Genomic DNA, 24,126 nt, shown 5'->3' with positions numbered 1-24,126 from the left:
ACTCCGTGAGATTCCGTGGAGTTCTACGAGCGGGTAGAATTAGCACTTAGTGCTGAATTTTAGTACCGGGAGCTTGTTGGGCGAGCTGTACAATGCACCATGCCAGAGGGAACTGCTTCTTTTCTGCTGCTTGAGAAAATTATCTGCTTGGGCTGCAGCTTTCTCACCATGAATTGTCACGACCTCCTGCACTGAAAAATCCGCTGGTGAAATATAAACTCTGCTGTGCTGCAATTTACGAAGTTTTGCCAGAACTCCACATTACAAGCGTAAAGTGGAGTGGGCACAGCTCTGCAAACTCTGCCAGTGGAGCAAAATTTATCGCCCACCCATATTCAATACCTTTTTGTGTTGTACTATTTCTACCTACATATATCAGGTGAAATTCCACATTTAAAACCTCTCTTTTATAGCTTACTTTTGATGGTGTCCATGCCCCGAAAACATTTACTCCTGGCTATGGGCATTTTCCATTCCTGGTCTAATGACAATTAGTAGGCACGTTTAAATCAACTCAGACCACTTTCACGAGCCAGGAATCATTTTTTACGTCCTTAATAAAAATGGCAAAATTTGTTTTTCTGTTTATATACACAGATTACTGTACAGCATTTTTTGCATATTGATTCACAGTATATATTTATTTTGTGTCACAAATCACTTATTTGTAGGAAATTGAACTCTCTTACTTGAAAAATGAGGTTTCATCTCTCAAAAAGGAACTTGAGAAAGAAATACTGGAAAAGGTTGGTAATTTTTAATGAGAATGTCTATATTCACATTTGAAGTTTTTTCTTTTGCAACACGATCTCTGTTCTTTATTGTGGGAGCTATATTAATATGTGTAAACACTAGAATATATTATCTCTGCCTATATGTGGGCAACCAGCATGCCTTTTAAAAATGCAATTCCAAAAAATTGTTAAATAACTATATCTATCTGCTTTTTTTCTTTAAATAGCCTGAATAACAAAATAGGGGTTCTCAGTTCTACCTTCTCTTCATAGATATCTGGAGGAGGTTGCTCCTGCTCCATTCAGGTCCATACAGGAGCATACTGGTCATTGGAAAGGGTCACCGATCTCAACATCTTCATACTCTACTTATTTATTTATTTATTTATATAATTTATAGAGCTTCTGAATCACCCCGGATGGGGTATCTCCGTGCTGAGGACATGAAGAGGTGAGGACCAGGAGCTAGAAAAGTGATGTCTTGAGTTTTTTTCTGAAGGTCAAGTAAGTAGTGTGTTGTCGGATATCTAAGGGAAGTTGGTTCCAGATATGAGGGGCCGGGTAGGAGAATGCTTTGCCTCCTTGTCTGGTTTGTTTTATATGCGGTATGGTGAGAAGTACTTTCCCTTCAGAGCGAAGGGAACGTGGAGGGGATGCCTGACCAGTTTATCCGACAGATATGTAGGGCCCATCTGATTAAGGCCTTTGAACACCAGACAGCATATTTTCAATTGTATTCTCTCACAAATGGGAAGCCAGTGCAGCTTGTGGAGAAGAGGGGTAAGGGGGTACGAGGAGGGGCACTGGTTACAAGGCGCGCTGCTGTGTTCTGTACCACTTGTAGACTATTTAACGAGGTTTCATTGGCAGAGATCAGAAAGGCATTGCTGAAATATAGGCGACTGAGTACCAGGGCATGTACCAGTGTTTTGCGTCTGGAAGAAGGGAGAAAGTGGAAGACTTTCCGGAGCAGGCTGAGTGCATGGAAGCAGGCCCGTTTGGTTGCGGTTATGTGCTCATCCAGGTTTAGTTTGTTATCTATTAGTACTCCAAGACTCTTGACCACAGTCTTTGGAATAGGGGTAGGACCTAGTTCCTCTGGCCACCAGTTGTGTGACCAGCTGGTGGTGGCGTTTTTAAATAGCATTATTTTTGTTTTGTCAGCGTTCAACTGGAGGAAGTTGCTACTCATCCAAGATGTTATTGTTTTCATGCCTTCTGAAAAGATATTACCGATGTTAGGGGTGTTTTTGTCAAAAGTGAGGAGAAGTTGCGTGTCGTCCGTGTAGGAAATGGGGGTAAACCCTATTTTCCTTAGAAGTGCTGATAGAGGGGCGACATAAATGTTGAACAACAAGGGGCTGAGTCAGGAACCCTGAGGTACACCCTTGGATACTATTGTGGTCTTAGATTTAAATGGACCAAGGTTTACCGTCTGGGTTCTTCCCTCGAGGAAGTCCATCAGCCATTTAAGGGTTGTTTCCTGAATGCCTATGGTACGTAACCTTTCCAGTAGGATCTTGTGTGAGATTGTGTCGAATGCTGAGGACAGGTCGAGCAGTATGAGAATTACTGCTCGGCCAGCGTCCGCGTGCATTCTGATGTCATCTATGACATTTATCAAGGTTGATTCTGTACTGTACCTAGGACGGAATCCTGACTGTGATTGATCTAAGCAGTTGGTGAATTCAACGAATATGGAGAGGTGAGTCTTAATGTGCTTTTCCAACAATTTACTGTGGAGAGGGAGGAGTGAGATGGGTCTATAGTTGGTGATCACGTCAGGGGGCAGTTTGGTGTTTTTCCTAATGGGCATGATCTGGGAGGCTTTCCATTCCCTTGGGAGCTTACCTTCTATGATGGAGCTATTTAAAATGGAGCACAATGGAGCGGCCAGCTTGGCTGCGAGAGTTTTAGCTATTTTTGCTGGAATAAGGTCTTTAGGAGATCCAGATTTGGAAGTGGATAACAGGGATTTTGTTTCTTGGATGGTGAGCAGAGGGAATTTTTTAAAGTATAAGGGCTGGGTGGGGTAGGGGTAGGATCAGAGATTGTAATGTGGCCTAAAATTGCAGAGGAGGAAGTTATCTTATTGTAGATATTGTCAATCTTTTGTAAAAGGAAACCTGCAATATTATCGCAGAGAGACTGGTTTGATGCATCTACTGGGTTACAGGCTTTCGGATTGATAAGGGTGTTGAGTACTTGGAAGAGGACTTTGGGGGTGTTGTCAGTTTGTTCCAGTTGACTGGCTATGTGATTTTTCCGGGCGATATTTATGTTTTTGTGGTAAGAGTTTAAGGCTCTTTTATACCTTTCTTTATCTAAAAGTGCCTGTGTTCGGCGCCATTGCGCTCTATCTTTTTGCATTGGCTTTTCTCTTCCGGAGTGTTGTAGAGTCCCATGGGGTCTGGGGGCGTTTCGGAGTCGCAGATGATCTCTTTGATGGAATGAGAATGTCTATGGTAGATTTTACCGCGTCTTGAAAGACCATTAAGCGTTCCTCTACTGTGTCTGTGGGGGTAAATTGAGGAGGGATGAAGGCGTCGCCGAACAGTGTGGGTGTTAGTTTGTGCCATTGTCTGTAGTCGCGTATAAAAGGTGTTTTCTTAACGGTGTGCTCAGTAGGACCCCGTAGACTGAATTTGATGATAGAGTGATCTGACCATGTAAGGGGACTGGTGGCTTTGTATAGTATATGTGTTGAGTTGGAGATTACCAGGTCCAGGGTGTGGCCTGCGATGTGCGTGGGTGCTTCATTTATTTTAGTAAGTTCTAGTAATTGCCAGCTCGGTCAGAAAGGAGGAGACCTCAGGGTCCTTGGGGTTCTCGCTGTGGACATTGAAGTCCCCCAGTAGGAGGAATCTGTTCGATGATATCACATGAGGGGCAATCAAATTTAAGAGGAGACTGGTAAAGTCTGAAAGAGGTCTGGGGGGGCGGTATACAAGTGCTCCTTTCCAGCTTAACTGTGAGTGGAGATCAATTCTAAAAATTAGGATTTCCAGTTTGTCACTGCTAAATTGGTCTAATATAGTGGCTTTTATTGGGTCTCTGTATAGGATGGCTACTCCACCTCCTGTTTTGCGTGGTCTGTCTAGTTTAGGGATGCGGTATCCGTTGTGTAAGGCCATAGCGATGGCTGGAGTGGAGGAAGCCTTCAACCCTGTCTCAGTAAGGAAACCAATATCAGGGAGCGACTTACTGCTGTTGATATATGTTCTATAGGTGTGCTCTTATGTGGGACACTTTGTTTGCCCTGAAGAAGTTCCCGATATGGGAATGAAACGCGTTGGCTGGATTGTCTAAAAACCAAATGCTTTTCATGAGAAGTAGTTTGTGAATAAAGAAGTTATATTTCTATTTTCATTGGTCCAGTAGACTTCTTGAAGCTGTGCACCCCCTTTTTGTTATATGATTCTCTAATTTGGAGCACAGTGACGCCACTCAACGGCTGGAGTAGGGGTAGTTTGCACAGTGACTGTACATTTAGGAATTGGCACGAGGTGCGGCATAGGAGGTCCGCCGTTGTTGCTTTGGAACTCTAATATCTCTGAAACGTACCTTCTACTTTAACAACAGGAAACAACAGGAGACAGAAAGCCTTAGCAAACGAAAGATAACTTAAGAAAAACAGTTTCTAGAGCATCTCTAAATGTGTTAAACTGACATCCAGACTTGCTTAATTTTTTTCTGTGTTGAGGCTGCATCCTTTCAAATTCAGCCACTTTCTATTCGTTTTCACTTTACACTGTGGACGTTACTTTACTTTGCTGAGAGTTTTGTCCTCAGCAGTTAATGCAATCTTGATGGGCATTTTGGACAGGTTTACAGATTTGCATTTTCTGGTGTGTAAAAGTCAGTGAAAAATAATCCGACTTTATGGAAGGATAGTTTTCTGTTTGTTTTTCTTCACTGTCACACAGTAAACGTCCTATTTGTTGAAACAATGTCAACTTTCAGTTTGAACTATTGAGTGAAATCTTTTACAGCCCCTTGCTGAGCCTGCTAAGGAAATGTTCCTAGTCCTTCTAGACGCTACTGAGCAAGGCCACAAAGCAATAGGGCCCAGGGCATATGCTCCAAGCATGGATGGATCCCACTCTGATAATCCCAGATATCTTACAGAGAAAGTTTTCCAAAGACTCCTTTTGTTTATGTTGAGAAGACTGCATTGCGGGAAGAGATTCAGCTTTAAACAATCCTCAACATTGACTATGAACAGGCCTCCACGTTAAAACTATCTCACTGTTGAGTGTCTCCATGTCGATTGTGACCTGATTAAGTCCAAGTTGCTTGTGACTGGAGTTAAAAGGGCCTCAGGATTAGATAGGCCTCAAAACTGAGAGGACCACTTTAGAGTCTACAATGGAGATAAGACACTCCATAGTCGTTCAACTCCAGCTGTTTCTCAAGAACACCCCTTGGAGGGTAAAAACCCATTTAGTCATTAAAAAACACCAGACCACAATTCCTACCCCTTTTACAGGGATGTGCACAGTCCCCACACATAGTAGAGTCAACGATTCCATCCCCACAAGATATGGGGCTATCAAGTCTCTGCACAAAAATGACATTGCAGCTCATCAGCGTATTGTTTATTGTTCCAAACTGCACTGGGCAGTCAGACCCGCAGCACGCAGTCGTAGGATTCTTTGCTTCTTTATTCCATGATTGCGTTTCACCCTAATTTTCATTCAGCTTTCTCAATTTTTTTTTAAACGATTTAAGGTCATCCAATATCAAAACTCAAGAATGCTCAACGGAAGCTGGCAAGGTTGCAAATATGAAGTAACTGCTGTGGGTATGTGACGGAAAGTTGTACTGCTGCTGCACGTGTGAAGACAGTGCACTGGTGCACATGTTGTACCTGTTTTGTATTCTTGTGTGCCTGCTAGGCATATGCAAATTGAGCGAGCACTGCGTTTTGGCTGCTGCTCATTTGTACCAGATTCTTTGTGTTAGAAAAACTTGTGCTACTGCTACCCTTTGCATATCTGTGCTGTGTATGTTAGTATTTTAGTGAACTTTCATAAAACAATTTCACTATAAAAAGAAGTCAAAACAATCAATTGACTGTGACCATACTAGCTGTACCGTCCTTAATTCATAGTCCCTGAATGCTCTTTTTATGCAAAGTTGTCCTTTAATAGAAAAGCTTAGCATAGGAGGCGGAATAATTTGAGGCTCAATGGGTGGTGTTCAAAATGTCTTGCCTTTACGCTGCGACCTCTTTTCTTCTAGTGTAAATGGGGCTAAATGTTTCCAGGCTGCACACTACACTACCGGCAAGGGGAAAGAAATAGCCATGAGTAGCATTTTATTTATTTAATGCGTTTTTATATAGCACAATCTTTACCCCAAGGTGTCAGAGCACTTTACAAAAGGACTAGTTACATGATGTAAGGACCTCAGAGTATATGAGTTACGTAAAAGATACAAACAGAAAAACTCTAAATTCACATAAGAATGGTAGTAAGTACAAAAGTCTATGTGAGAGTGATAAGGTAAGGGTTGCCTTCAAAGGATTTTGTTTGAGTAAAATTAAATTCTCAAATTTTAACAGGAAATGAATCTTAGGCCTGTATTATTCTGACCCCAGCTAAACAATAGCATAACAGTTCACAAATTTACAATAAATATGAATTGACTGAAGCAAAATAGCACAGAAACCGGTGTATGTAAAAAAAGTATTCACTTTATGAGTTTGAAAAGGGTACTAGAAATGTATATATACAATGTAACAAGAAGGAAAACCATATATAATTAATTAACACCTTCACTGTAACATTTTGTAACACTTTTCCTCTTTAGGAATAAAATACACAAATCAAATAGAGGAAAAAGCGTAGGTCAACGTTTCGGTCTCTATCTTTTCAATTCAGAGACCATCTTCAGGACAATACAGATATACAAAAGTTGACCCCTGAAGAGGGAAATAGCAACCGTATTCGAAAGTGTCATACAGGTTTGCTTATACGAACACAATCGGATCTCGCTGCACCGATGTATAAATATTTATTCCATATTTTCTTCAGTGAACGTTCTGGAGACGGTCTTATTAAAAGTGTGCACTGGAGTTCCTAGTCACTCCGTGAGACGACACAAATATTTTCTAGTGTCTATCATTAGCTTTTTACTTTTAGAACGCATCCAGGGGTCGATCTACGTAATTTAGTTGGACGATCTTCGAGAAAGACGGGAGCTTCAGGAAACTCAGGCAGCAGCAATTCATGCATGAATTGCTGCTGCCTGAGTTCTAAAAGTAAATAGCTAATGAGAGACACTAGAAAATATTTGTGTTGTCTCACGGAGTGACCAAGAACTCCAAAGGTCAAAAAAAGTTTAGTCAAAAAATGACTAAGGGTACCACTTTTTCCGGATCGGCGCTTACTGGTGCGGAAAAAAAGAAGAACTGACGTCAGTGCGCGAGGGCGGAGTCTAAGTACTCCGACAAGTCATCCAGGCGCCAACGACGCCGATGACTGACGCGGAGCCGCAGAAGACGCCTAGCGACGCGCACGAGTACTGCTACGCCAAAGTTTACAGATCCAGACTGACGGCTGGGGATATTCTAAGGTAAGTAATCTAATACTAACCTGTTTCTTTCAGATCTACTTGTTGACCCTGCTTATTGCTCTGTGCTCTGGTTTGCACACACACCAGTGTAGGGATACCCGGCATGGCTGCATGGGTTACTTGCTCAACCTCAGCCCAGGCTGAGGTTTCCAGATCATTTCCAAGCAGACAGTCAGCTTGCAGTTGTGGAGAGACCACTACTAGTTTCAGGCCAGTAACCTCCCCCCAATTCAATGTCACCATAGCCATAGGGCGTTGGGCAGTAATGCTGTCAGCATTGGTGACTGGGTAAGATTTCCCAATCAGGTATTGCTCTGGGGAAACCAGCATTTCCTTCACCATAGTGATGCTGGCACCTATATCCCTCAGTGCTTCTACTTTAGTTAAATTAATGGAGGGGTATTGTAAATAATTTTTACAGTTGGGTGGCCACCCAGCTACACTGGCAAACTCCATGTCCCCAAGGAGACAAGACTAGCTTGAGTGTATACCCAGATTTTCTCTGGACACTCCTCTAATCCCATCTGTAGATTTACTGTCCCTGGAGTAGCTGGAATGGGTGCCTTAGGGGCTTTGTTGTTGAGGCAGTTCTTATCTACATTTAAATGTCCCAACTTCTTACAGTTGTTACAATAGGCCTTGTTAGGACTCCATCGGTGTCGTTCGACTCAATCGGTGCCGGTAGGGTTGCCAGGGTTCAAACCCTGTGCCGACTGCAGCCGACTGATATTGGTTACCGACCCCCATTGCCGGTGCCAACATTGTTTGGGGCCCGACCACGATGACAAGTCGTGCCCTGACTGCCGGGCCTTGACGTCGAAGGCTAGGCAGGAGCGGTCCCGTAAGCGCCTCGAGTTCCGGCAGTCGGCCCCGCGCCGTTCGAGATCCCGGTCCAGGAGGAGGTCGAGGGACCGGTCGCGGGGCCCGAGTCATCACCACTCGTCGAGTCCATACCACTCGTCGGGCTCCAAGTCCTCAGGTAAGAAGTACAAGAAGTCGAAGAAGCGACACCGCTCTTCTGACTCCCCCACGATGCTCACGCGATGGAGCCGGAGGTCCGGGCGACACCGCCCACGCTGCTCCCCCGGAGCCGCAGGCATCGCAGCCAGCTCCACACCCGCCGGTCATTGGGCTGAATGCGACACCAGAAGAGATTCGTGACTTCCTGAGGTACTGGGTTTTTAAGAACCGGCACAGAACCGGTAACCCAGCGGTGTCAGGGAATACACACCCAGAGACCTCGGGTTCTTCTTGATCCAGACCACCGAAACTCAGAGTCTTCTAGGTGAAGTCAAAGATTAGTTTATTGGCTGCAACCAAGGTAACAAGTGTCCTAGAAGTACAACATATGGAAGTATATTCTCAGGAGACTGCTCGCTCTTACAAAGTCAGGCTTCTCTTCTTATACACAATTTTAGGCTTCAGGCAAAACATTCTTGGTTGTAAAGTAAATCGTTAACATATTTCTAATACAAAGAAAAAGCAGAGTCATGATGACATGTCCATATTTCACTTCGTGCTGCCTACAACAAATCATTTGGCAAGGCCCAACATTTCATCAGATATCACTGGACCCCTAATAAAAACGGGCACCTCCCCACCATAAAGTAAGTGAAGCAAAAGAGTGGAGATAGATGTGAGCGAGATATGGCAGGTGTGCGCGCTGAAATGGTTTTATGGTTTGTTGAGCCTAGATGCTATCTTGCTCGGCCACTGGGAGGGGAACTGACTTAACAAGTTCGGCCTGGGGCAATGGTTCCAACTTGCACAGGTCATGGAAAAGTCGATTAAGGAGTATGTGTCCTTGTGGGATTGAATTCAACTGGATTAAGGCCTATGTAAAGGGCAACACATAAATGGAAGCCAAGGGTTCAGAATGTAAATGACGATTTCGAGGTGAAATCGTCACTCGAATATGCTGAAAATATATGTACATGATGTACTCGTCAGTCTCGGTCTTTTGATACCAAATTCGTCATGTTTCGACGAAGTTTTAATTCTCGAGTCCAGAATAATTACAGGAATCCAGATTTTCAGAACCACAATCCCTCCTTTTGCCCTTACATAGGCAATTAATCTATCCTCATGTTAGTCTGAGTCCAGGTCTATATTCCTAAAGTCATTGAGATGTTGCTGTAACATCATTCTAGTACTTAGTTCATCTTTTGACACAGGCTTCCTTACACATGATGTAACACAGAGGCCACATATTGCAGGAGCACACTGTATGCACAGACAGAACAGGAAAAGAATGGCTAAGACCATCCCAATGACCAACAGAATTTTCCATCCCCAGGCAGATTTCAGTTCCCAGAACCATCCCATTAACGACCAATCTCCTTTATCCACATGAATAGATTCGGAAATCTTATGTAGTTTGGAGATGGCCCTGTACACGGTTGGAGCGTTATCTGGGATGAAAATGCAACAACTAGACTGGATCAATTTGCATACTCCACCTCGGTCTGCAAGTATAACATCCAAAGCGACCCGGTTCTGAAGGGTCATAAGTCGATCCGACTGGAGCTCAGCGGTTAAGTTACTAAGGGCACCAGCAGTTTCAGTCACGGTGGACTCAACTACCCTTGTTAATTGCCTTATGTTTCTGCTGTTAGCCATGGATCCCCAGAACGGCAGAAAACCCTTTGCAAAGTCCCCAAATTCTTGACCTGCAGTGTCTTCTTTACTCAAGACACCTCTAACTACCCTTGTCCGGTGGTAATCCGCCGCTGCTGTGTAGGTGGGAGGTACCAGGAATGAAACAAAACATGAGCCCGAGAAGTCAGGGGGCAACCATGTATAGGCTCTATCATGGCAGATGAAATAAGTACCCTTAGCGGCTAAAAACGCAGGGGAAGTCTAAAGATCCAAAAACATACGTTTCTGTACAGATACTCTTCCCTAGCTGAGCTCTGGGATTCTTGCCAATACCTTGCAGACACAGGTGACCCTGATGGGGTACGATCCAGATAGGGGACGATCTTTTGGCTTGCTGTTTGTCACTTAAAGTAGTGCCATATCCGGTCACGTTCCAACCTACATATGCAAGTATCTCATCATCCGGAGTATCTTCATAAGAAGTTACTTCCTTGATCATGTCAACTATACCTTTGACTAGGGCGCTAGTCTTGAGGTTGTCTTTTACAGAACGTAGGGGTTGGACTTCTCGTGCATATATGAACATTGTCCTATATGCCCATACTGAACCATTGTGACTAAATGGCAGGACCAAATAGGGGATACCTTTATCCGTTGTGTGAGGCATGGGACCGCACACCCAACAGTTAGTGGTGTTCATTACAAGTTGGTGTTGGTGTAATAACTGAACAAAGGAGTTATTAACGAACTCTAATCTCCTATTTGATTCGTGGTCAGGCAGAGGGTGGAAAGAATGAGAGGAAACAGTAGGAGGAGGTATGGGTGATGCAGTGGGCGCAAATGTTACACGGAAAGAGAATAAAACATAACTTATCAAAAAGACCATTACGCTGGATAGCATAAGAATACACAATATTATAACACTTTTCCTTGTCATCGTGTTACACAGTCTCTGCTTAAAGTTCATTTGTTTGGCAGGTCTCTCCACATCAGGAAACTCCATCCTCTCTAAAGTGCTGCCCGCGGTGGGAGGTTGCCTCTGCTAAAGGATGCTTCCGTCAGTCTAGGGCAACTCCCTTGGACCAACCAGAACTACCGACCTAATGTCGTCAGCTGCACCCAAAAGACTTTATTCAACCGCGGCCCTAGCAGCGGAACCCGGATGGCGGTTCGAAAAACAAAAATAAGCAAGTTTCCTAAATGGGAGAGCTGCACTTTCAAAAAGAGTACTTGGGAGGAAAAAAGATATATTTATTTGTCCATAGGTCTTGGTCTCAAATCATAAAAAGGAATCACGTTTGTTAGTTCGTTTTTCTCGGTCGCAAATTGTAGCGTCTTTTTCCTGGTACTGTCTGGTCCTGAAACAGGAGTTCAGGCTCCAAAAAGTTCAATCGTTCTGATGGTGGCACAGTCTCTTGAAAAATGTTCTCGCTTTCACATTCAGGGTTAGTTTCTTTTACACGGTCATCGCTGAAAGGTATGACACGTGGCACAGTTGTAAGCTCTGAGTCAGTGACACCCTTCTGGACCCACTGGTCATGTGGCGGAGGTGAAGGGATTCTTTTGCAGTGGACCCCGTGGATCCAGTTGGCCTTCCCCTCCACTCGAACGGCTGACCTCGTGGAAAGAAGGACGAGGTGTGGCCCGGTCCACCTGGGCTGGTCGTTCTTTGTTCTCTGGAAGTCAAATCAAATCAAATCAAATCAAATTTGGCTTTATTCGATTTACATGAGAAATCATAAAAGCATACAGGTACAGTTAATAACATACATTTTAAAAGATTTCCACGTTAAAAGATTTGAAATAGTTTGTAAAGAATCTGTAAAACATTTTCCATGTATAAGAAGTCAGCGATAAACATATAATCGAAAAGTCTCAAGTTAGAAGTTCTAGCGAATCTAAACATGTTAGGCTTACACCATAGAGTTTCTGTATTTTATCACTGCCATTAAAAAGCGAGAAACAACAAAGATTACATGCACCTCATCTAGCAAAAGTAACTTCAGATAAGCAGTTTTACATGTTCTTATGCCCCAGGATTTAAGAAGAGGTAAGAGGAATGATTTCCTCGGAGCAGAATAGAAATTACAGAAGAACATAATATGAATGTTACTTTGCGAAGAATGGTCATCACATGGGCAAAGTAAATTCGCCGGAGTCCAATCATTGTGTTTTGGGAGGGTGACCATTCGGAAGAAGGTACCTAAACGCAGCCTTGTAAGAAGCATACGAGGATACGGTACTGATTCGATCCTGAGATACATTTGTAAACCTTCAATAGGGGTAATTTTTTGATAATTCAGGGTAGAGCTCTTGTGTTTCTCGATGTTCCATCTGGCACTTTCCAGTTGTGTGATTAAAAGTTTTTTGAGAGCTGGCCTAGACAAGTTTTCTAGGGACTCTGGAGTATCATAAAATTCGGGGTGTCCAATTTCAGAGAACATCAGCTGGATATATCGTAACCACTTGATTTTGGATGCACCATCCAAATTTTTACAGTCCGTGATGAGTTCTCTATTAAATTGGCATTCCATAGTGGTCCAGATTTTGTGCCACAGCAAACACGGTGATAACTTTATAGTGTCGCTAAGATATTTGAGGCCAGTCTCAATGTGGGTGGTAAAAGTCGAAGTGGATTTGCTCACACCTAGTAAATAACGGATAAAAAGGTTTTCACAGATTTGTAGCGAGGACACGTTCTCGAAGCCCCATAGGCCTGCTCCATAAGTGACTATCGCTATACACTTAGCTTGATAGATCTGCAACATCTCAGCAGTCGGTTTGCCCCCGATTTTTGCTGCGAAAGTTCGCAGGGCCCCAATGGCGCGACTAAAGGCAAGTTTCCTAGCAGATACTGCGTGTTTCCAACCTCCTTTCCTTTCAAAAACGACACCTAGGTAGCAAAAGGTGTCCGTGCACTAAATTCTTTGCTCGTCAAGATATATCGAACATTGTGGCCTTTTGTTTTTTTGGGTGCATGACATGGAGAAGGTTTTGGAGATGTTCACTTTCAGATTTCGTTTCCCCATGTAGGATGAAAATTCAGTTACTGCTCTCTGCAGCCCTACCTTTGTCCTAGACATAATTGCCGCGTCATCGGCATATAAAAGAATGGGTACAGGCCTACCATTAATAGCTGGGTAGTCACTTGGGATATTTATTAAGTGCTCTACAATAGAATTTATATAAAAACAGAATAGGAGGGGCGCAAGTATGCAGCCTTGCCTGACCCCTCTATTTATGGCAAATTTCTGTGTACATTGACCCTGGGACCCGAACCTCACTCTAGCCCCGGCATCTCTATATAGTTCTTTTATGAATATGATGATGGTTGGATCCACCCCGATATGTTCCAATGTTGACCAGAGCTGAAGATGGTCCACGCAATCAAATGCTGTGCTGAGGTCAACAAAGGTAACAAACAGGTCCCCTTTTTTGGCCTCGGTGTATTTGGAGATCAATAGGGACAGATTAAGGCATTGTTCCTGTGTACCCATTCCCTTTCGAAACCCGTATTGGAGTTCGGAAATAACCTTTTTCTCTGTCTCCCAGTGTTGAATTCTCTTAAGGACGATCCTTCCTGCAATTTTCATAAGACCGTCCAGTAGAGATATGGGACGGTAGCAAGCAGGATCGTCCCTATTCCCCTTTTTAAAAATGGGCACTACAATTGCATCTGACCAGGTGTTAATTAAGCCACATTTGTTTCCCATATTTAAAACATTAGTTAAGAGGGGGGCCCAAAAATCGAGGTTTGTTTTGTAAACATCCACAGGGGTGTAGTCGGGGCCAGGAGCTTTCCCTGACGGGCTTTCCCTGATGGCATTTTCCACTTCTAGTGCAGTAAAAACCAGGTCAATTGGATAGGGGGATACTGGGGGGTCAGTTGACTGGTGATCATAAAATAGATTATTCAAAGTTAAGGTTTCCTTTTGTTGGATCTGGATGTCCCCCTGGCTGTTGGTATAAAGTTTGCCGTAGTGTTCTACCCAGAGGTCTGCCGTAATTGCTACATCTATGCAATTGTCACTAACTTTTGTGTTATAAACCGATCTTATAACTTTCCAAAAGAGGTTAGTGTCCTTATTCCTGGCAGCTTCCCCCAGAGCTTCCCAGGCCTCCCTTTTCATTGTTGCCTTGCGATGATTAATTTCCCTTTTATACTCTCGTCTGGCCTTGGAAATTTGCACCCTATCTTTTGGGATAACATTTAAAACTTTCTTCAAATTCTTCAGGGCAGCTGTGCAGCTAGAATCGAACCACCCACGTGTGTGTTTCCCATTCTTTTTATGGCTCCTCGTTAGCAGGTCTTTAATGTAAAGCTGAATATTAGCGAAAGCTGCCATGATCGCCTTTGGATCAATATCCTCTTCTAAACAGACAAGTATGTCTGTAAAGCAAGATGATATGAGGCTGTGAAAGAAGGTTAAAGGATTCATTTTCTCCCACTTTATCACATAGCCGTTTATTTTTGTTAAAGTGACCTCCAGTGGATATAGCGGCCCACTAGATTCCTTTGCTTTCTCCTCTGTGATCATTACCCCAAAAGTAATAGGATAATGATCACTCATTGGGTCGTCCCCAATCTCCCAGAAAGTTATAAAATTGGGTTTGACGGGCGACGCTAGTGCAAAGTCAATTGTGGTTTCACAGCCTCTGCCATTATATGTTGGAGCAAAGGGAATTGGGGGGGAACATGCCTGATTAATGAAAGTAAGATCAAAAGAGAAAATAATGCTGTTGAGGAGGGACCCCAACTTGGTGTGTGAGAAATGGAAAGGGCCATCCTCCTCGTGATCTGAAAGGCCGCACAAACCTAACTCAGAAGATGGGCAGATGGCACAATTAAAGTCTCCCACCCATAGAACTGTGTGGTCCCCCGTGTTTTCATCTCTCACTTTATGAATGTGGTGTGACATTTTATTTAAGATCAGTTCCATTTCGTTTGCTGGCATGTTATTATAAAAATTTACCAGTATCACCTTTTGTGTGGTGCCCCATTTAAATAAAAGAATTTGGAAGTATTGATCAGAATGGAAATCATATACCTTTATATCCCCCACATTCGATGTATATATGCACAGGCCCCCTTTGTTTCGACCCTGGGGAGAGGGAACAGCGGGTGAATGAAATGTTCGATACCCCATAATATGACTTTCCTCAACAAGCCAAGTTTCTTGCAGGCAAAGAACGCCATGCTTCTGTATAATCTCCAACCAGGGTTTATGGGTGATCTTATTACCCAAGCCTGCTACATTCCAAGATAGGAGTGAATGTTTTAAGTCGCTATTTTTCTGGGCTGGTTGGCCGACATTTCCCGTTGCGTCTAGCGAAACTAGGGAATGTACCATCTCTAGGTGTTGTGTGGCACGCACAGCAAGGGGACACTGGACTGGGCAGGGTTGTTCTGCACCCGGGGAGGTTTGAATTTTGTTAACAGATGGAGAATTGTCAATGTTACTGGCCTTGGTTGAAAGATTTAGAGCGCTCGACCGAGGTGAGAGATCAGGAGTTCCCAGTCAATCCACCTGATCTAGGCATTCAAACCTATTCATAGTGGGTGCACCTTCCCACCAATTATTAGCGGGTTGCCATCCCTGCCCGTGCCCCTTCCATCTGTGGTTATGGGCTATGGACCAGACCCCAGAAGGCTCAACTATCTGTTTTGGAGGGTAAAAAAAGGTAAGGGGTTTAGTGACAATAGATTGGTGCATCGCATGTGTATCCCATGTGGTGATAAGTTGGGCTGTGTGGGGGTCTGCAAATGACACCACAATACAGTCTCCTGATATGGTTTTATTAGTGCGACCCACCCATGGAACTCGCCTGACCATTAAGACCCTGCTCCTGGTGGTGTATGGATGCTGCCTGTTGGCATTTAGCCAGTGGATCACTTTGTTCTTTAAGGACCACTGGGTTTCCACGGTGTCAGGGTCAAGCGCAGGTACCCCAGCCAAAATGGCAACATAGGGCCCAGCATCGGGAGGGAGGTCGATATAGCCCCCGCGAAAATTCTGTTGATTATGGTGTTGGTTAAATGTGCGCTGTAAAAGAGGGGTAATAGGCTTGGTCGCGTTCTGATCATTTCTAGAAGAGTTTTTGGGCTGCACTTGTTTTATGGGGGGTTTTGTATCTGGTTTTGATGAACTTGATGGAAAGGAAACAGGGACATTTGCAATTGTCCGGGGTTTAGGAATTGGAATAGGTTTGGGTAATAAGGAGGGCAAAGGAGAGGGGAAAATGATAGGAGCAGGGGATGCCTTGTTAGGGACTAATACCGATTGAATGCCAGCATTTGGAGCTGGTACAGGTTGGGTACCATCGTTACTCGCCTGTGGGGCACCCTCAGTAATCTGGGGATATGTAGCTTCCAGCTGTTTTAGGCTAAGCGTTGCCAGGGATACTAAAGTTTTATCCATTTCAAGCAGGTGAGTCTCAATACGTGACAGTCTTAGTTCAAAAGGTGACAATAGTTGTTTTAGAGTAACCCAGACTGTTTTGAGAAAATGTTCATCATCACCCGCCTTGACCATATCCCTCCCTAAGTCATTTTGGCCTCCCCTTGTTAAGTTATCACCAGGGACAGCAACATTCTCTAAGGCAGGAACAGTAGTGATGTTAGGATAGGTAAGATCACTCTCACCCCCTGTTTGCTGGATGACTGCATGTGATGTTTGTTTAAGCTCCCCTATTTTAGGCAGAGTTCTTCTAGAATTGAAAAACTGATGCCTAGCAATTTTTGCTTTCTTGCGGTTGTAGGCAAGTTTAGCAATGTTCTTCCTTTTCATGGTTTGACGATGTAGAATTTTTTTGCTTTTTACTACCGAAAAGGAAGGGGCAGGGATATCCAGCAGAGTGATAGGCTTTTCCTGTACAGTAGGAAGGTGATTCTCCGTGAGTTTAGGGGACATGGGTGTAAAAATAAAAGAGGAATCTAATGAGGGTGGGGAGGAAGAAAGATGAGAATGATGAATGTCGGCGTGAGTTAACAGAGGGAGGGGGTGTGAGGCCTGTTGGGGGGATGCAGCGGAGGCAATGTTTCCCAAGGATGATTTTTTAGAGTTAGCAAATGTTTGGGAGAGCCTGCGCGCAGCGTCCAGCTCGATAGAAAACCCTATTCTGCATTTTTGTAATTTCGGCGTCTATTGCCAAATTTGTCTTTACAAGAAAATCATCCAAGGTGCCATTTGTCTTGGTCAGGCCCAGTGCAGTCTTACTACGGCTCCCCCTAGTACACATGATGTATGGCAGATATAATTCCTGTAGCGTACTCACTAATATCAAAGGGCAGGCCCGAAGTCAATGGTACTAACCAAGGGGGGTGGGCCAGGCCAGTCCTCTTAGGCCTCGAACGGCCTCAAACGGTCCCGCCCTTGTCCCGGGCTCATCCCCGGGCGCTCCCGCGCGCTCCCGCGCAGCGTCTCTCACTGGTTTTTGTGGGCCAAGAGGAATGGGGCGTGGTGCAGGAAGGTGTGGGCGGGGCGTTCAGGGAGAGCGGGGCCAGGTGACTCAGCCTCACGCTCGCAGCCCTGAAGCCTCACACGCCCCCTCGGAGCAGCCAGACAGGAAACCAAGAACAAGCAACAAACGGTGAGATTAAATCCGCAGCGGGACCCGCGAAGCGGGTTCCGCAAGTCGTGGGGTTAAGGCAGCCCTTAAAAGACGAACAGCTCCAGCCAGGTCAGGTCCAACAGCCACAATGGGGAAGTCCAGGTGCCTTTTTGATTACAGGAGGTGTGGGCGGGGCGTTCAGGGAGAGCGGGGCCAGGTGACTCAGCCTCACGCTCGCAGCCCTGAAGCCTCACACGCCCCCTCGGAGCAGCCAGACAGGAAACCAAGAACAAGCAACAAACGGTGAGATTAAATCCGCAGCGGGACCCGCGAAGCGGGTTCCGCAAGTCGTGGGGTTAAGGCAGCCCTTAAAAGACGAACAGCTCCAGCCAGGTCAGGTCCAACAGCCACAATGGGGAAGTCCAGGTGCCTTTTTGATTACAGGAGGTGTGGGCGGGGCGTTCAGGGAGAGCGGGGCCAGGTGACTCAGCCTCACGCTCGCAGCCCTGAAGCCTCACACGCCCCCTCGGAGCAGCCAGACAGGAAACCAAGAACAAGCAACAAACGGTGAGATTAAATCCGCAGCGGGACCCGCGAAGCGGGTTCCGCAAGTCGTGGGGTTAAGGCAGCCCTTAAAAGACGAACAGCTCCAGCCAGGTCAGGTCCAACAGCCACAATGGGGAAGTCCAGGTGCCTTTTTGATTACAGGAGGTGTGGGCGGGGCGTTCAGGGAGAGCGGGGCCAGGTGACTCAGCCTCACGCTCGCAGCCCTGAAGCCTCACACGCCCCCTCGGAGCAGCCAGACAGGAAACCAAGAACAAGCAACAAACGGTGAGATTAAATCCGCAGCGGGACCCGCGAAGCGGGTTCCGCAAGTCGTGGGGTTAAGGCAGCCCTTAAAAGACGAACAGCTCCAGCCAGGTCAGGTCCAACAGCCACAATGGGGAAGTCCAGGTGCCTTTTTGATTACAGGAGGTGTGGGCGGGGCGTTCAGGGAGAGCGGGGCCAGGTGACTCAGCCTCACGCTCGCAGCCCTGAAGCCTCACACGCCCCCTCGGAGCAGCCAGACAGGAAACCAAGAACAAGCAACAAACGGTGAGATTAAATCCGCAGCGGGACCCGCGAAGCGGGTTCCGCAAGTCGTGGGGTTAAGGCAGCCCTTAAAAGACGAACAGCTCCAGCCAGGTCAGGTCCAACAGCCACAATGGGGAAGTCCAGGTGCCTTTTTGATTACAGGAGGTGTGGGCGGGGCGTTCAGGGAGAGCGGGGCCAGGTGACTCAGCCTCACGCTCGCAGCCCTGAAGCCTCACACGCCCCCTCGGAGCAGCCAGACAGGAAACCAAGAACAAGCAACAAACGGTGAGATTAAATCCGCAGCGGGACCCGCGAAGCGGGTTCCGCAAGTCGTGGGGTTAAGGCAGCCCTTAAAAGACGAACAGCTCCAGCCAGGTCAGGTCCAACAGCCACAATGGGGAAGTCCAGGTGCCTTTTTGATTACAGGAGGTGTGGGCGGGGCGTTCAGGGAGAGCGGGGCCAGGTGACTCAGCCTCACGCTCGCAGCCCTGAAGCCTCACACGCCCCCTCGGAGCAGCCAGACAGGAAACCAAGAACAAGCAACAAACGGTGAGATTAAATCCGCAGCGGGACCCGCGAAGCGGGTTCCGCAAGTCGTGGGGTTAAGGCAGCCCTTAAAAGACGAACAGCTCCAGCCAGGTCAGGTCCAACAGCCACAATGGGGAAGTCCAGGTGCCTTTTTGATTACAGGAGGTGTGGGCGGGGCGTTCAGGGAGAGCGGGGCCAGGTGACTCAGCCTCACGCTCGCAGCCCTGAAGCCTCACACGCCCCCTCGAAGCAGCCAGACAGGAAACCAAGAACAAGCAACAAACGGTGAGATTAAATCCGCAGCGGGACCCGCGAAGCGGGTTCCGCAAGTCGTGGGGTTAAGGCAGCCCTTAAAAGACGAACAGCTCCAGCCAGGTCAGGTCCAACAGCCACAATGGGGAAGTCCAGGTGCCTTTTTGATTACAGGAGGTGTGGGCGGGGCGTTCAGGGAGAGCGGGGCCAGGTGACTCAGCCTCACGCTCGCAGCCCTGAAGCCTCACACGCCCCCTCGGAGCAGCCAGACAGGAAACCAAGAACAAGCAACAAACGGTGAGATTAAATCCGCAGCGGGACCCGCGAAGCGGGTTCCGCAAGTCGTGGGGTTAAGGCAGCCCTTAAAAGACGAACAGCTCCAGCCAGGTCAGGTCCAACAGCCACAATGGGGAAGTCCAGGTGCCTTTTTGATTACAGGAGGTGTGGGCGGGGCGTTCAGGGAGAGCGGGGCCAGGTGACTCAGCCTCACGCTCGCAGCCCTGAAGCCTCACACGCCCCCTCGGAGCAGCCGGACAGGAAACCAAGAACAAGCAACAAACGGTGAGATTAAATCCGCAGCGGGGCCCGCGAAGCGGGTTCCGCAAGTCGTGGGGTTAAGGCAGCCCTTAAAAGACGAACAGCTCCAGCCAGGTCAGGTCAGGTCTGGAAGTTTTTCACGAGGATCCAGGAGCCAGGGACAATGGAATGGCCTGGAGTCTCAGAGACCGGAGGCAGGGTGTTGTGGACCTGTTGATGCAAAACACGCAATTTAGCCATCAATTCATACAGGTAATCAAGCAAAATAGGATGTTCTAGCTCGCTGAACTTCGTGGGCCTAGGCACTCCCCATATGTTGGCTGGCCGGCCAAAGACAATTTCATAAGGGCTGAGTTTCACTCGCGAATGCACAGTCATTCTGGTGGATAGGAGTGCTAAGGGTAGAGCGTCAGGCCATTTAAGACCTGTGCTCGCATGGATTTTGGCCAATTTAAGTTTTAAAGTGCCATTGTAACATTCTACTAATCCAGCTGATTGGGGGTGATTTGCAGCGTGGAACTTCTGCCTAATGCCTAGCCCTTCACACACTCTTTTCATCACACGACCCACAAATTCACTTCCGTTGTCAGACCAGACCATTCTAGGCATTCCAAACCTGGGGAAGTACTCTTTCACAAGGGCTTTTGCTGTGGACAAGGCAGTATTGTCTTTTAGGGGATAGGCTTCTACCCATCTTGAGAAAGCACAAACAACAACGAGCACGTATTTTAAGTTGTTGCACCTCTCCATGTGTATGAAATCTAGCTGCAAAACCTCGAACGGATACGTAGGAGGTGCAAAATGACCAGCTGGAGTTGGGGTTCCCCTACCAGGATTGTGCTTCAGACATACCATGCAATTCTTGACAACATTCTCTGCACACTTGGGAATCCCTGAATTCTTCCATACTGGGGCCAACAACTCGCAAATCCCTTTCACGCTGATATGAGCCATTCCATGAGCCATTGTAACCACTGCAAGCACATATGCATCGGGTAACAACCATCTCTGATGCTCTGCCAATTCAACCCAACAACCATTTGCATCCATTCTCCCGGTACTCTCTCTCCACGTGCTCAACTCTTTTTCTGTGTCCTCAGCTTGGATGGACTTCACACTTTCTATCGTGTCCTCACATATTCCAACATCACCAGTCCATCTTTCAGGGCCTGCAACATACATTCGGCTCATCATATTCATTGCCGTTTCTTTCGCGATCTCATCAGCAAATGCATTTCCACGACCTACATCATCAGTCACCTTCTTGTGAGCACTACATTTCACAATCGCCATTTGCAGAGGCAAGGTCAGTGATTCAAGAAGCTCATTCACCAACTGACCATGCTGAATCTTAGCTCCATGCGAAGTCAGGAACCCACGTTCTCTCCACAATCGTCCGAAACTGTGAGCCACGCCAAAAGCATACTGGCTGTCGGTGTAGACATTCACTTTCATTCCTTTGGACAATACACATGCTCTCGTGAGTGCAACTAATTCTGCAGCTTGAGCTGAACCATGCGGTACTCGTGCAGTTTCAACAACTGTGTGCAAAGTTGTGACAGCATATGCTGCAGTCACGTTCCCATTTGGGAGCTTAAAGCATGAACCATCCACCCATAACGTACCATCACATTCATCAAGAGGAGTGTCAATTAAATCCACTCTCCCTTTTGTCTCTTCCTCTGTTGTGAGGAAACAATCGTGCTGTTCTAAAGCATCTGATTCCTCTGCAATTGGTAACAACTTGGCTAGATTTAAGGTACTGCACCTTTTTATCTGCACATGGCTCGCTAGCAACGTCAATTCGTAACTGGACAGTCGAGCACTAGTTAAGTGCTGTGTCTTGGTCCTATTTAACAATGTGTCTACTGCATGCGGGACCATCACGATTAGTGTATTATTCATTACTAGACCAGCAGACTGTCGAATAGAAACAGCTGCTGCTGCTGTGGCCCTTAAACAACTTGGCAATGCTTTAGCTACTAGATCCAAAGTTGACGAAAAATAGGCGCATGGCCGCTGTCTCCCTCCAAATAACTGAGTCAACACAGACAATGCACAGCCCTCCTTCTCGTGGACATACAATGTGAAAGGCTTACTGTAGTTGGGGGTACCTAACACAGGAGCCGAACATAATGCTGTGCGTAATTCGAGAAAACTTTTCTGACACTCTTCAGACCAAGGAATGGGATTGGGTGTATTTTTACACGTCAATGCCACAAAGGGTTTGGCCAATAACGAAAAATTTGGAATCCACTGTCTACAGTACGATGTAATGCCCAAGAAAGCACGCACTTCTCTCTGTGTTCTTGGTACACTCAATTTCGCTATTGCCTGAATTCTTTCTGGGGTCAGTTTCCTTCCCTCCTTCGATAAGAGGTGACCTAAGTAGGTCACTTCTTGTCGGCAATATTGAAGCTTGGAAAGTGACACCTTGTGATGCAGATCACACAGATGACGCAATAATGTCAATGTGGCCTTTTTACAAATCTTCTTAGTATCTGCAGCAATGAGCAAATCATCCACATATTGTACAAGAGTAGCACCTTTAGGTAAAACAATCGTGTCAAGCTGTGTTTTCAGAGCTTGACTGTGTATTGATGGGCTTTCACAGTAGCCTTGAGGAGCGCGTTTAAAGCGGAAACTGCGACCTCCTAAACTGAAGGAAAAAATATCCCTGATCTCCTCAGCAATTGGGATGCTGAAGAAAGCATTCTTTAGGTCAATCACCGAAAACCACGAAGCAGAAGCTGGAATCATAGTCAATAATGTGGTAATGTCGGGGACAACTGGGAATTGTGGCACAACTATCTTATTCACTTCTCGAAGATCAATCACGAATCTGTACACAGGTGGCTGAGAAGGGTCAGTTTGTTTTAAAACAGGCAGAACAGGACTATTGCAAACGTTGCCTCGTGTTTCTTCAATCACATCCTTTTCAATCAATTCGTAAACAATCGCTAGCAAAGCTTTTCCACCCTCATTAGATATTTTGTATTGGGGAATTCGTGGCATTTTGACATTGGACTTCAATGTTACAACATACGGTGGAATTTCTAAAAGACCTACATCATTAGGACCAGTGGCCCAAAGAATATCTGGGAGAAGTGACAATTCTGCTGGAAGTGCATCTCTCGACAAATACATGGGAGAAACTACTTTCTTACCTAAAGTAAGTAGTACTCCTGAAGGAGAACAGTACAAAGTTGCATACAATCTTTTTAACAAATCCAATCCTAGCAAATTTTCACCACAACCTGTTGTCAGAATAAGGGGTGCTTCGAATTCACAAGGACCAACAGAAAGAGATAAAGGGTCAGAAATCGGATTTCTAACTGGGGCGCCAGAAAAACCTACAGAAACATTCATTTCGCCAGAAAAAGGTGCGCGAGGGAGTTTGGAGTGCATAATAGAACTCTTTGTAGCACCAGTATCCAACAGAAAAGGTTCTGACACACCTGATGTAATCACCTCAACGTAAGGTCCATTCTGATCTACTGGAACTGAAACAACTCCCTCTCTTTGTCTATGGCTGTCCTAGCAATCATTACCTTCCCAATGCTCATCTTCTGTGTAATAATCATCAACGTAGTATTGAGCTGTCCTGTCAGATACGTTATTTTGCTGATCAAACCTGTTCATAGAGTTTTGTGGTGGAAGGGGACGTGTGTTCTGAGGGGCGTTTCCACGCCCTCTACCTCTAGGTGCTTGCTGACTGCCACGACCCTTCACACCAGAAACTCCATTTGCACGTTGTAATAGAATAGGACAATTATACTTGAAATGACCCTCTTGTTTGCAATATAAACACTGGTTGGGGCCTACAGATACACGGGGTTGAGTATACTCGATTCTTTGCGAGTTTCTCTGATACTGTTGAGGCTGCTGAAAAGTATTTTGGTAGTGATTCTGACCATTATTATTTTGATTACCACCACCACGTGGCGGATAGGCTTGCTGTAGCAAAACCTTCGTTTTCAGTTCTCTAGTTTTCTTTTCTACTCTATCTTTCTCATCTTTGTCTCTATTCTCGTAATATTGTGCAGTAGCCAATATCTGGGCTGAAGATGAGACTGCCCAAGAACTTTCTGAATCTTTTAATTTTTTACACAATTCTGGAAGCAGATTGTGCACGAATTTATCGACAAACAATCTCTGACCACCTTCTGGGGTCATATCTTGACCGCTGTGGTCAACGAATGTTTCTTCAAATCTGGTGAAGAAGTCTGAGACTGTTTCTTCTTTCTTCTGCTTGCATGCAGACAACTTATCC

At 45.8% G+C, this 24,126-nt stretch overlaps 1 protein-coding gene across 12 annotated transcripts in view; it reads left to right on the top strand.

Moving 5' to 3' along the window:
* The window catches only part of SYCP1 (synaptonemal complex protein 1), a 6,803,167-nt gene that overhangs the window by 6,001,457 nt on the left and 777,584 nt on the right, over positions 1-24,126 (top strand). For all 12 annotated transcript variants that reach the window (XM_078644363.1, XM_078644366.1, XM_078644361.1 and 9 more), the window contains one exon: positions 672-746. In XM_078644363.1, coding sequence (XP_078500489.1) covers positions 672-746 — 75 coding nt within the window. The remainder of the gene's footprint in view (positions 1-671; positions 747-24,126) is intronic.

Source organism: Lissotriton helveticus, chromosome 5_1, assembly GCF_964261635.1.
Source record: "Lissotriton helveticus chromosome 5_1, aLisHel1.1, whole genome shotgun sequence".
NCBI lineage: Eukaryota > Metazoa > Chordata > Amphibia > Caudata > Salamandridae > Lissotriton > Lissotriton helveticus.
Note: the sequence above shows the minus strand (reverse complement) of the source record. Positions and strands in the feature narration are given on the sequence as shown.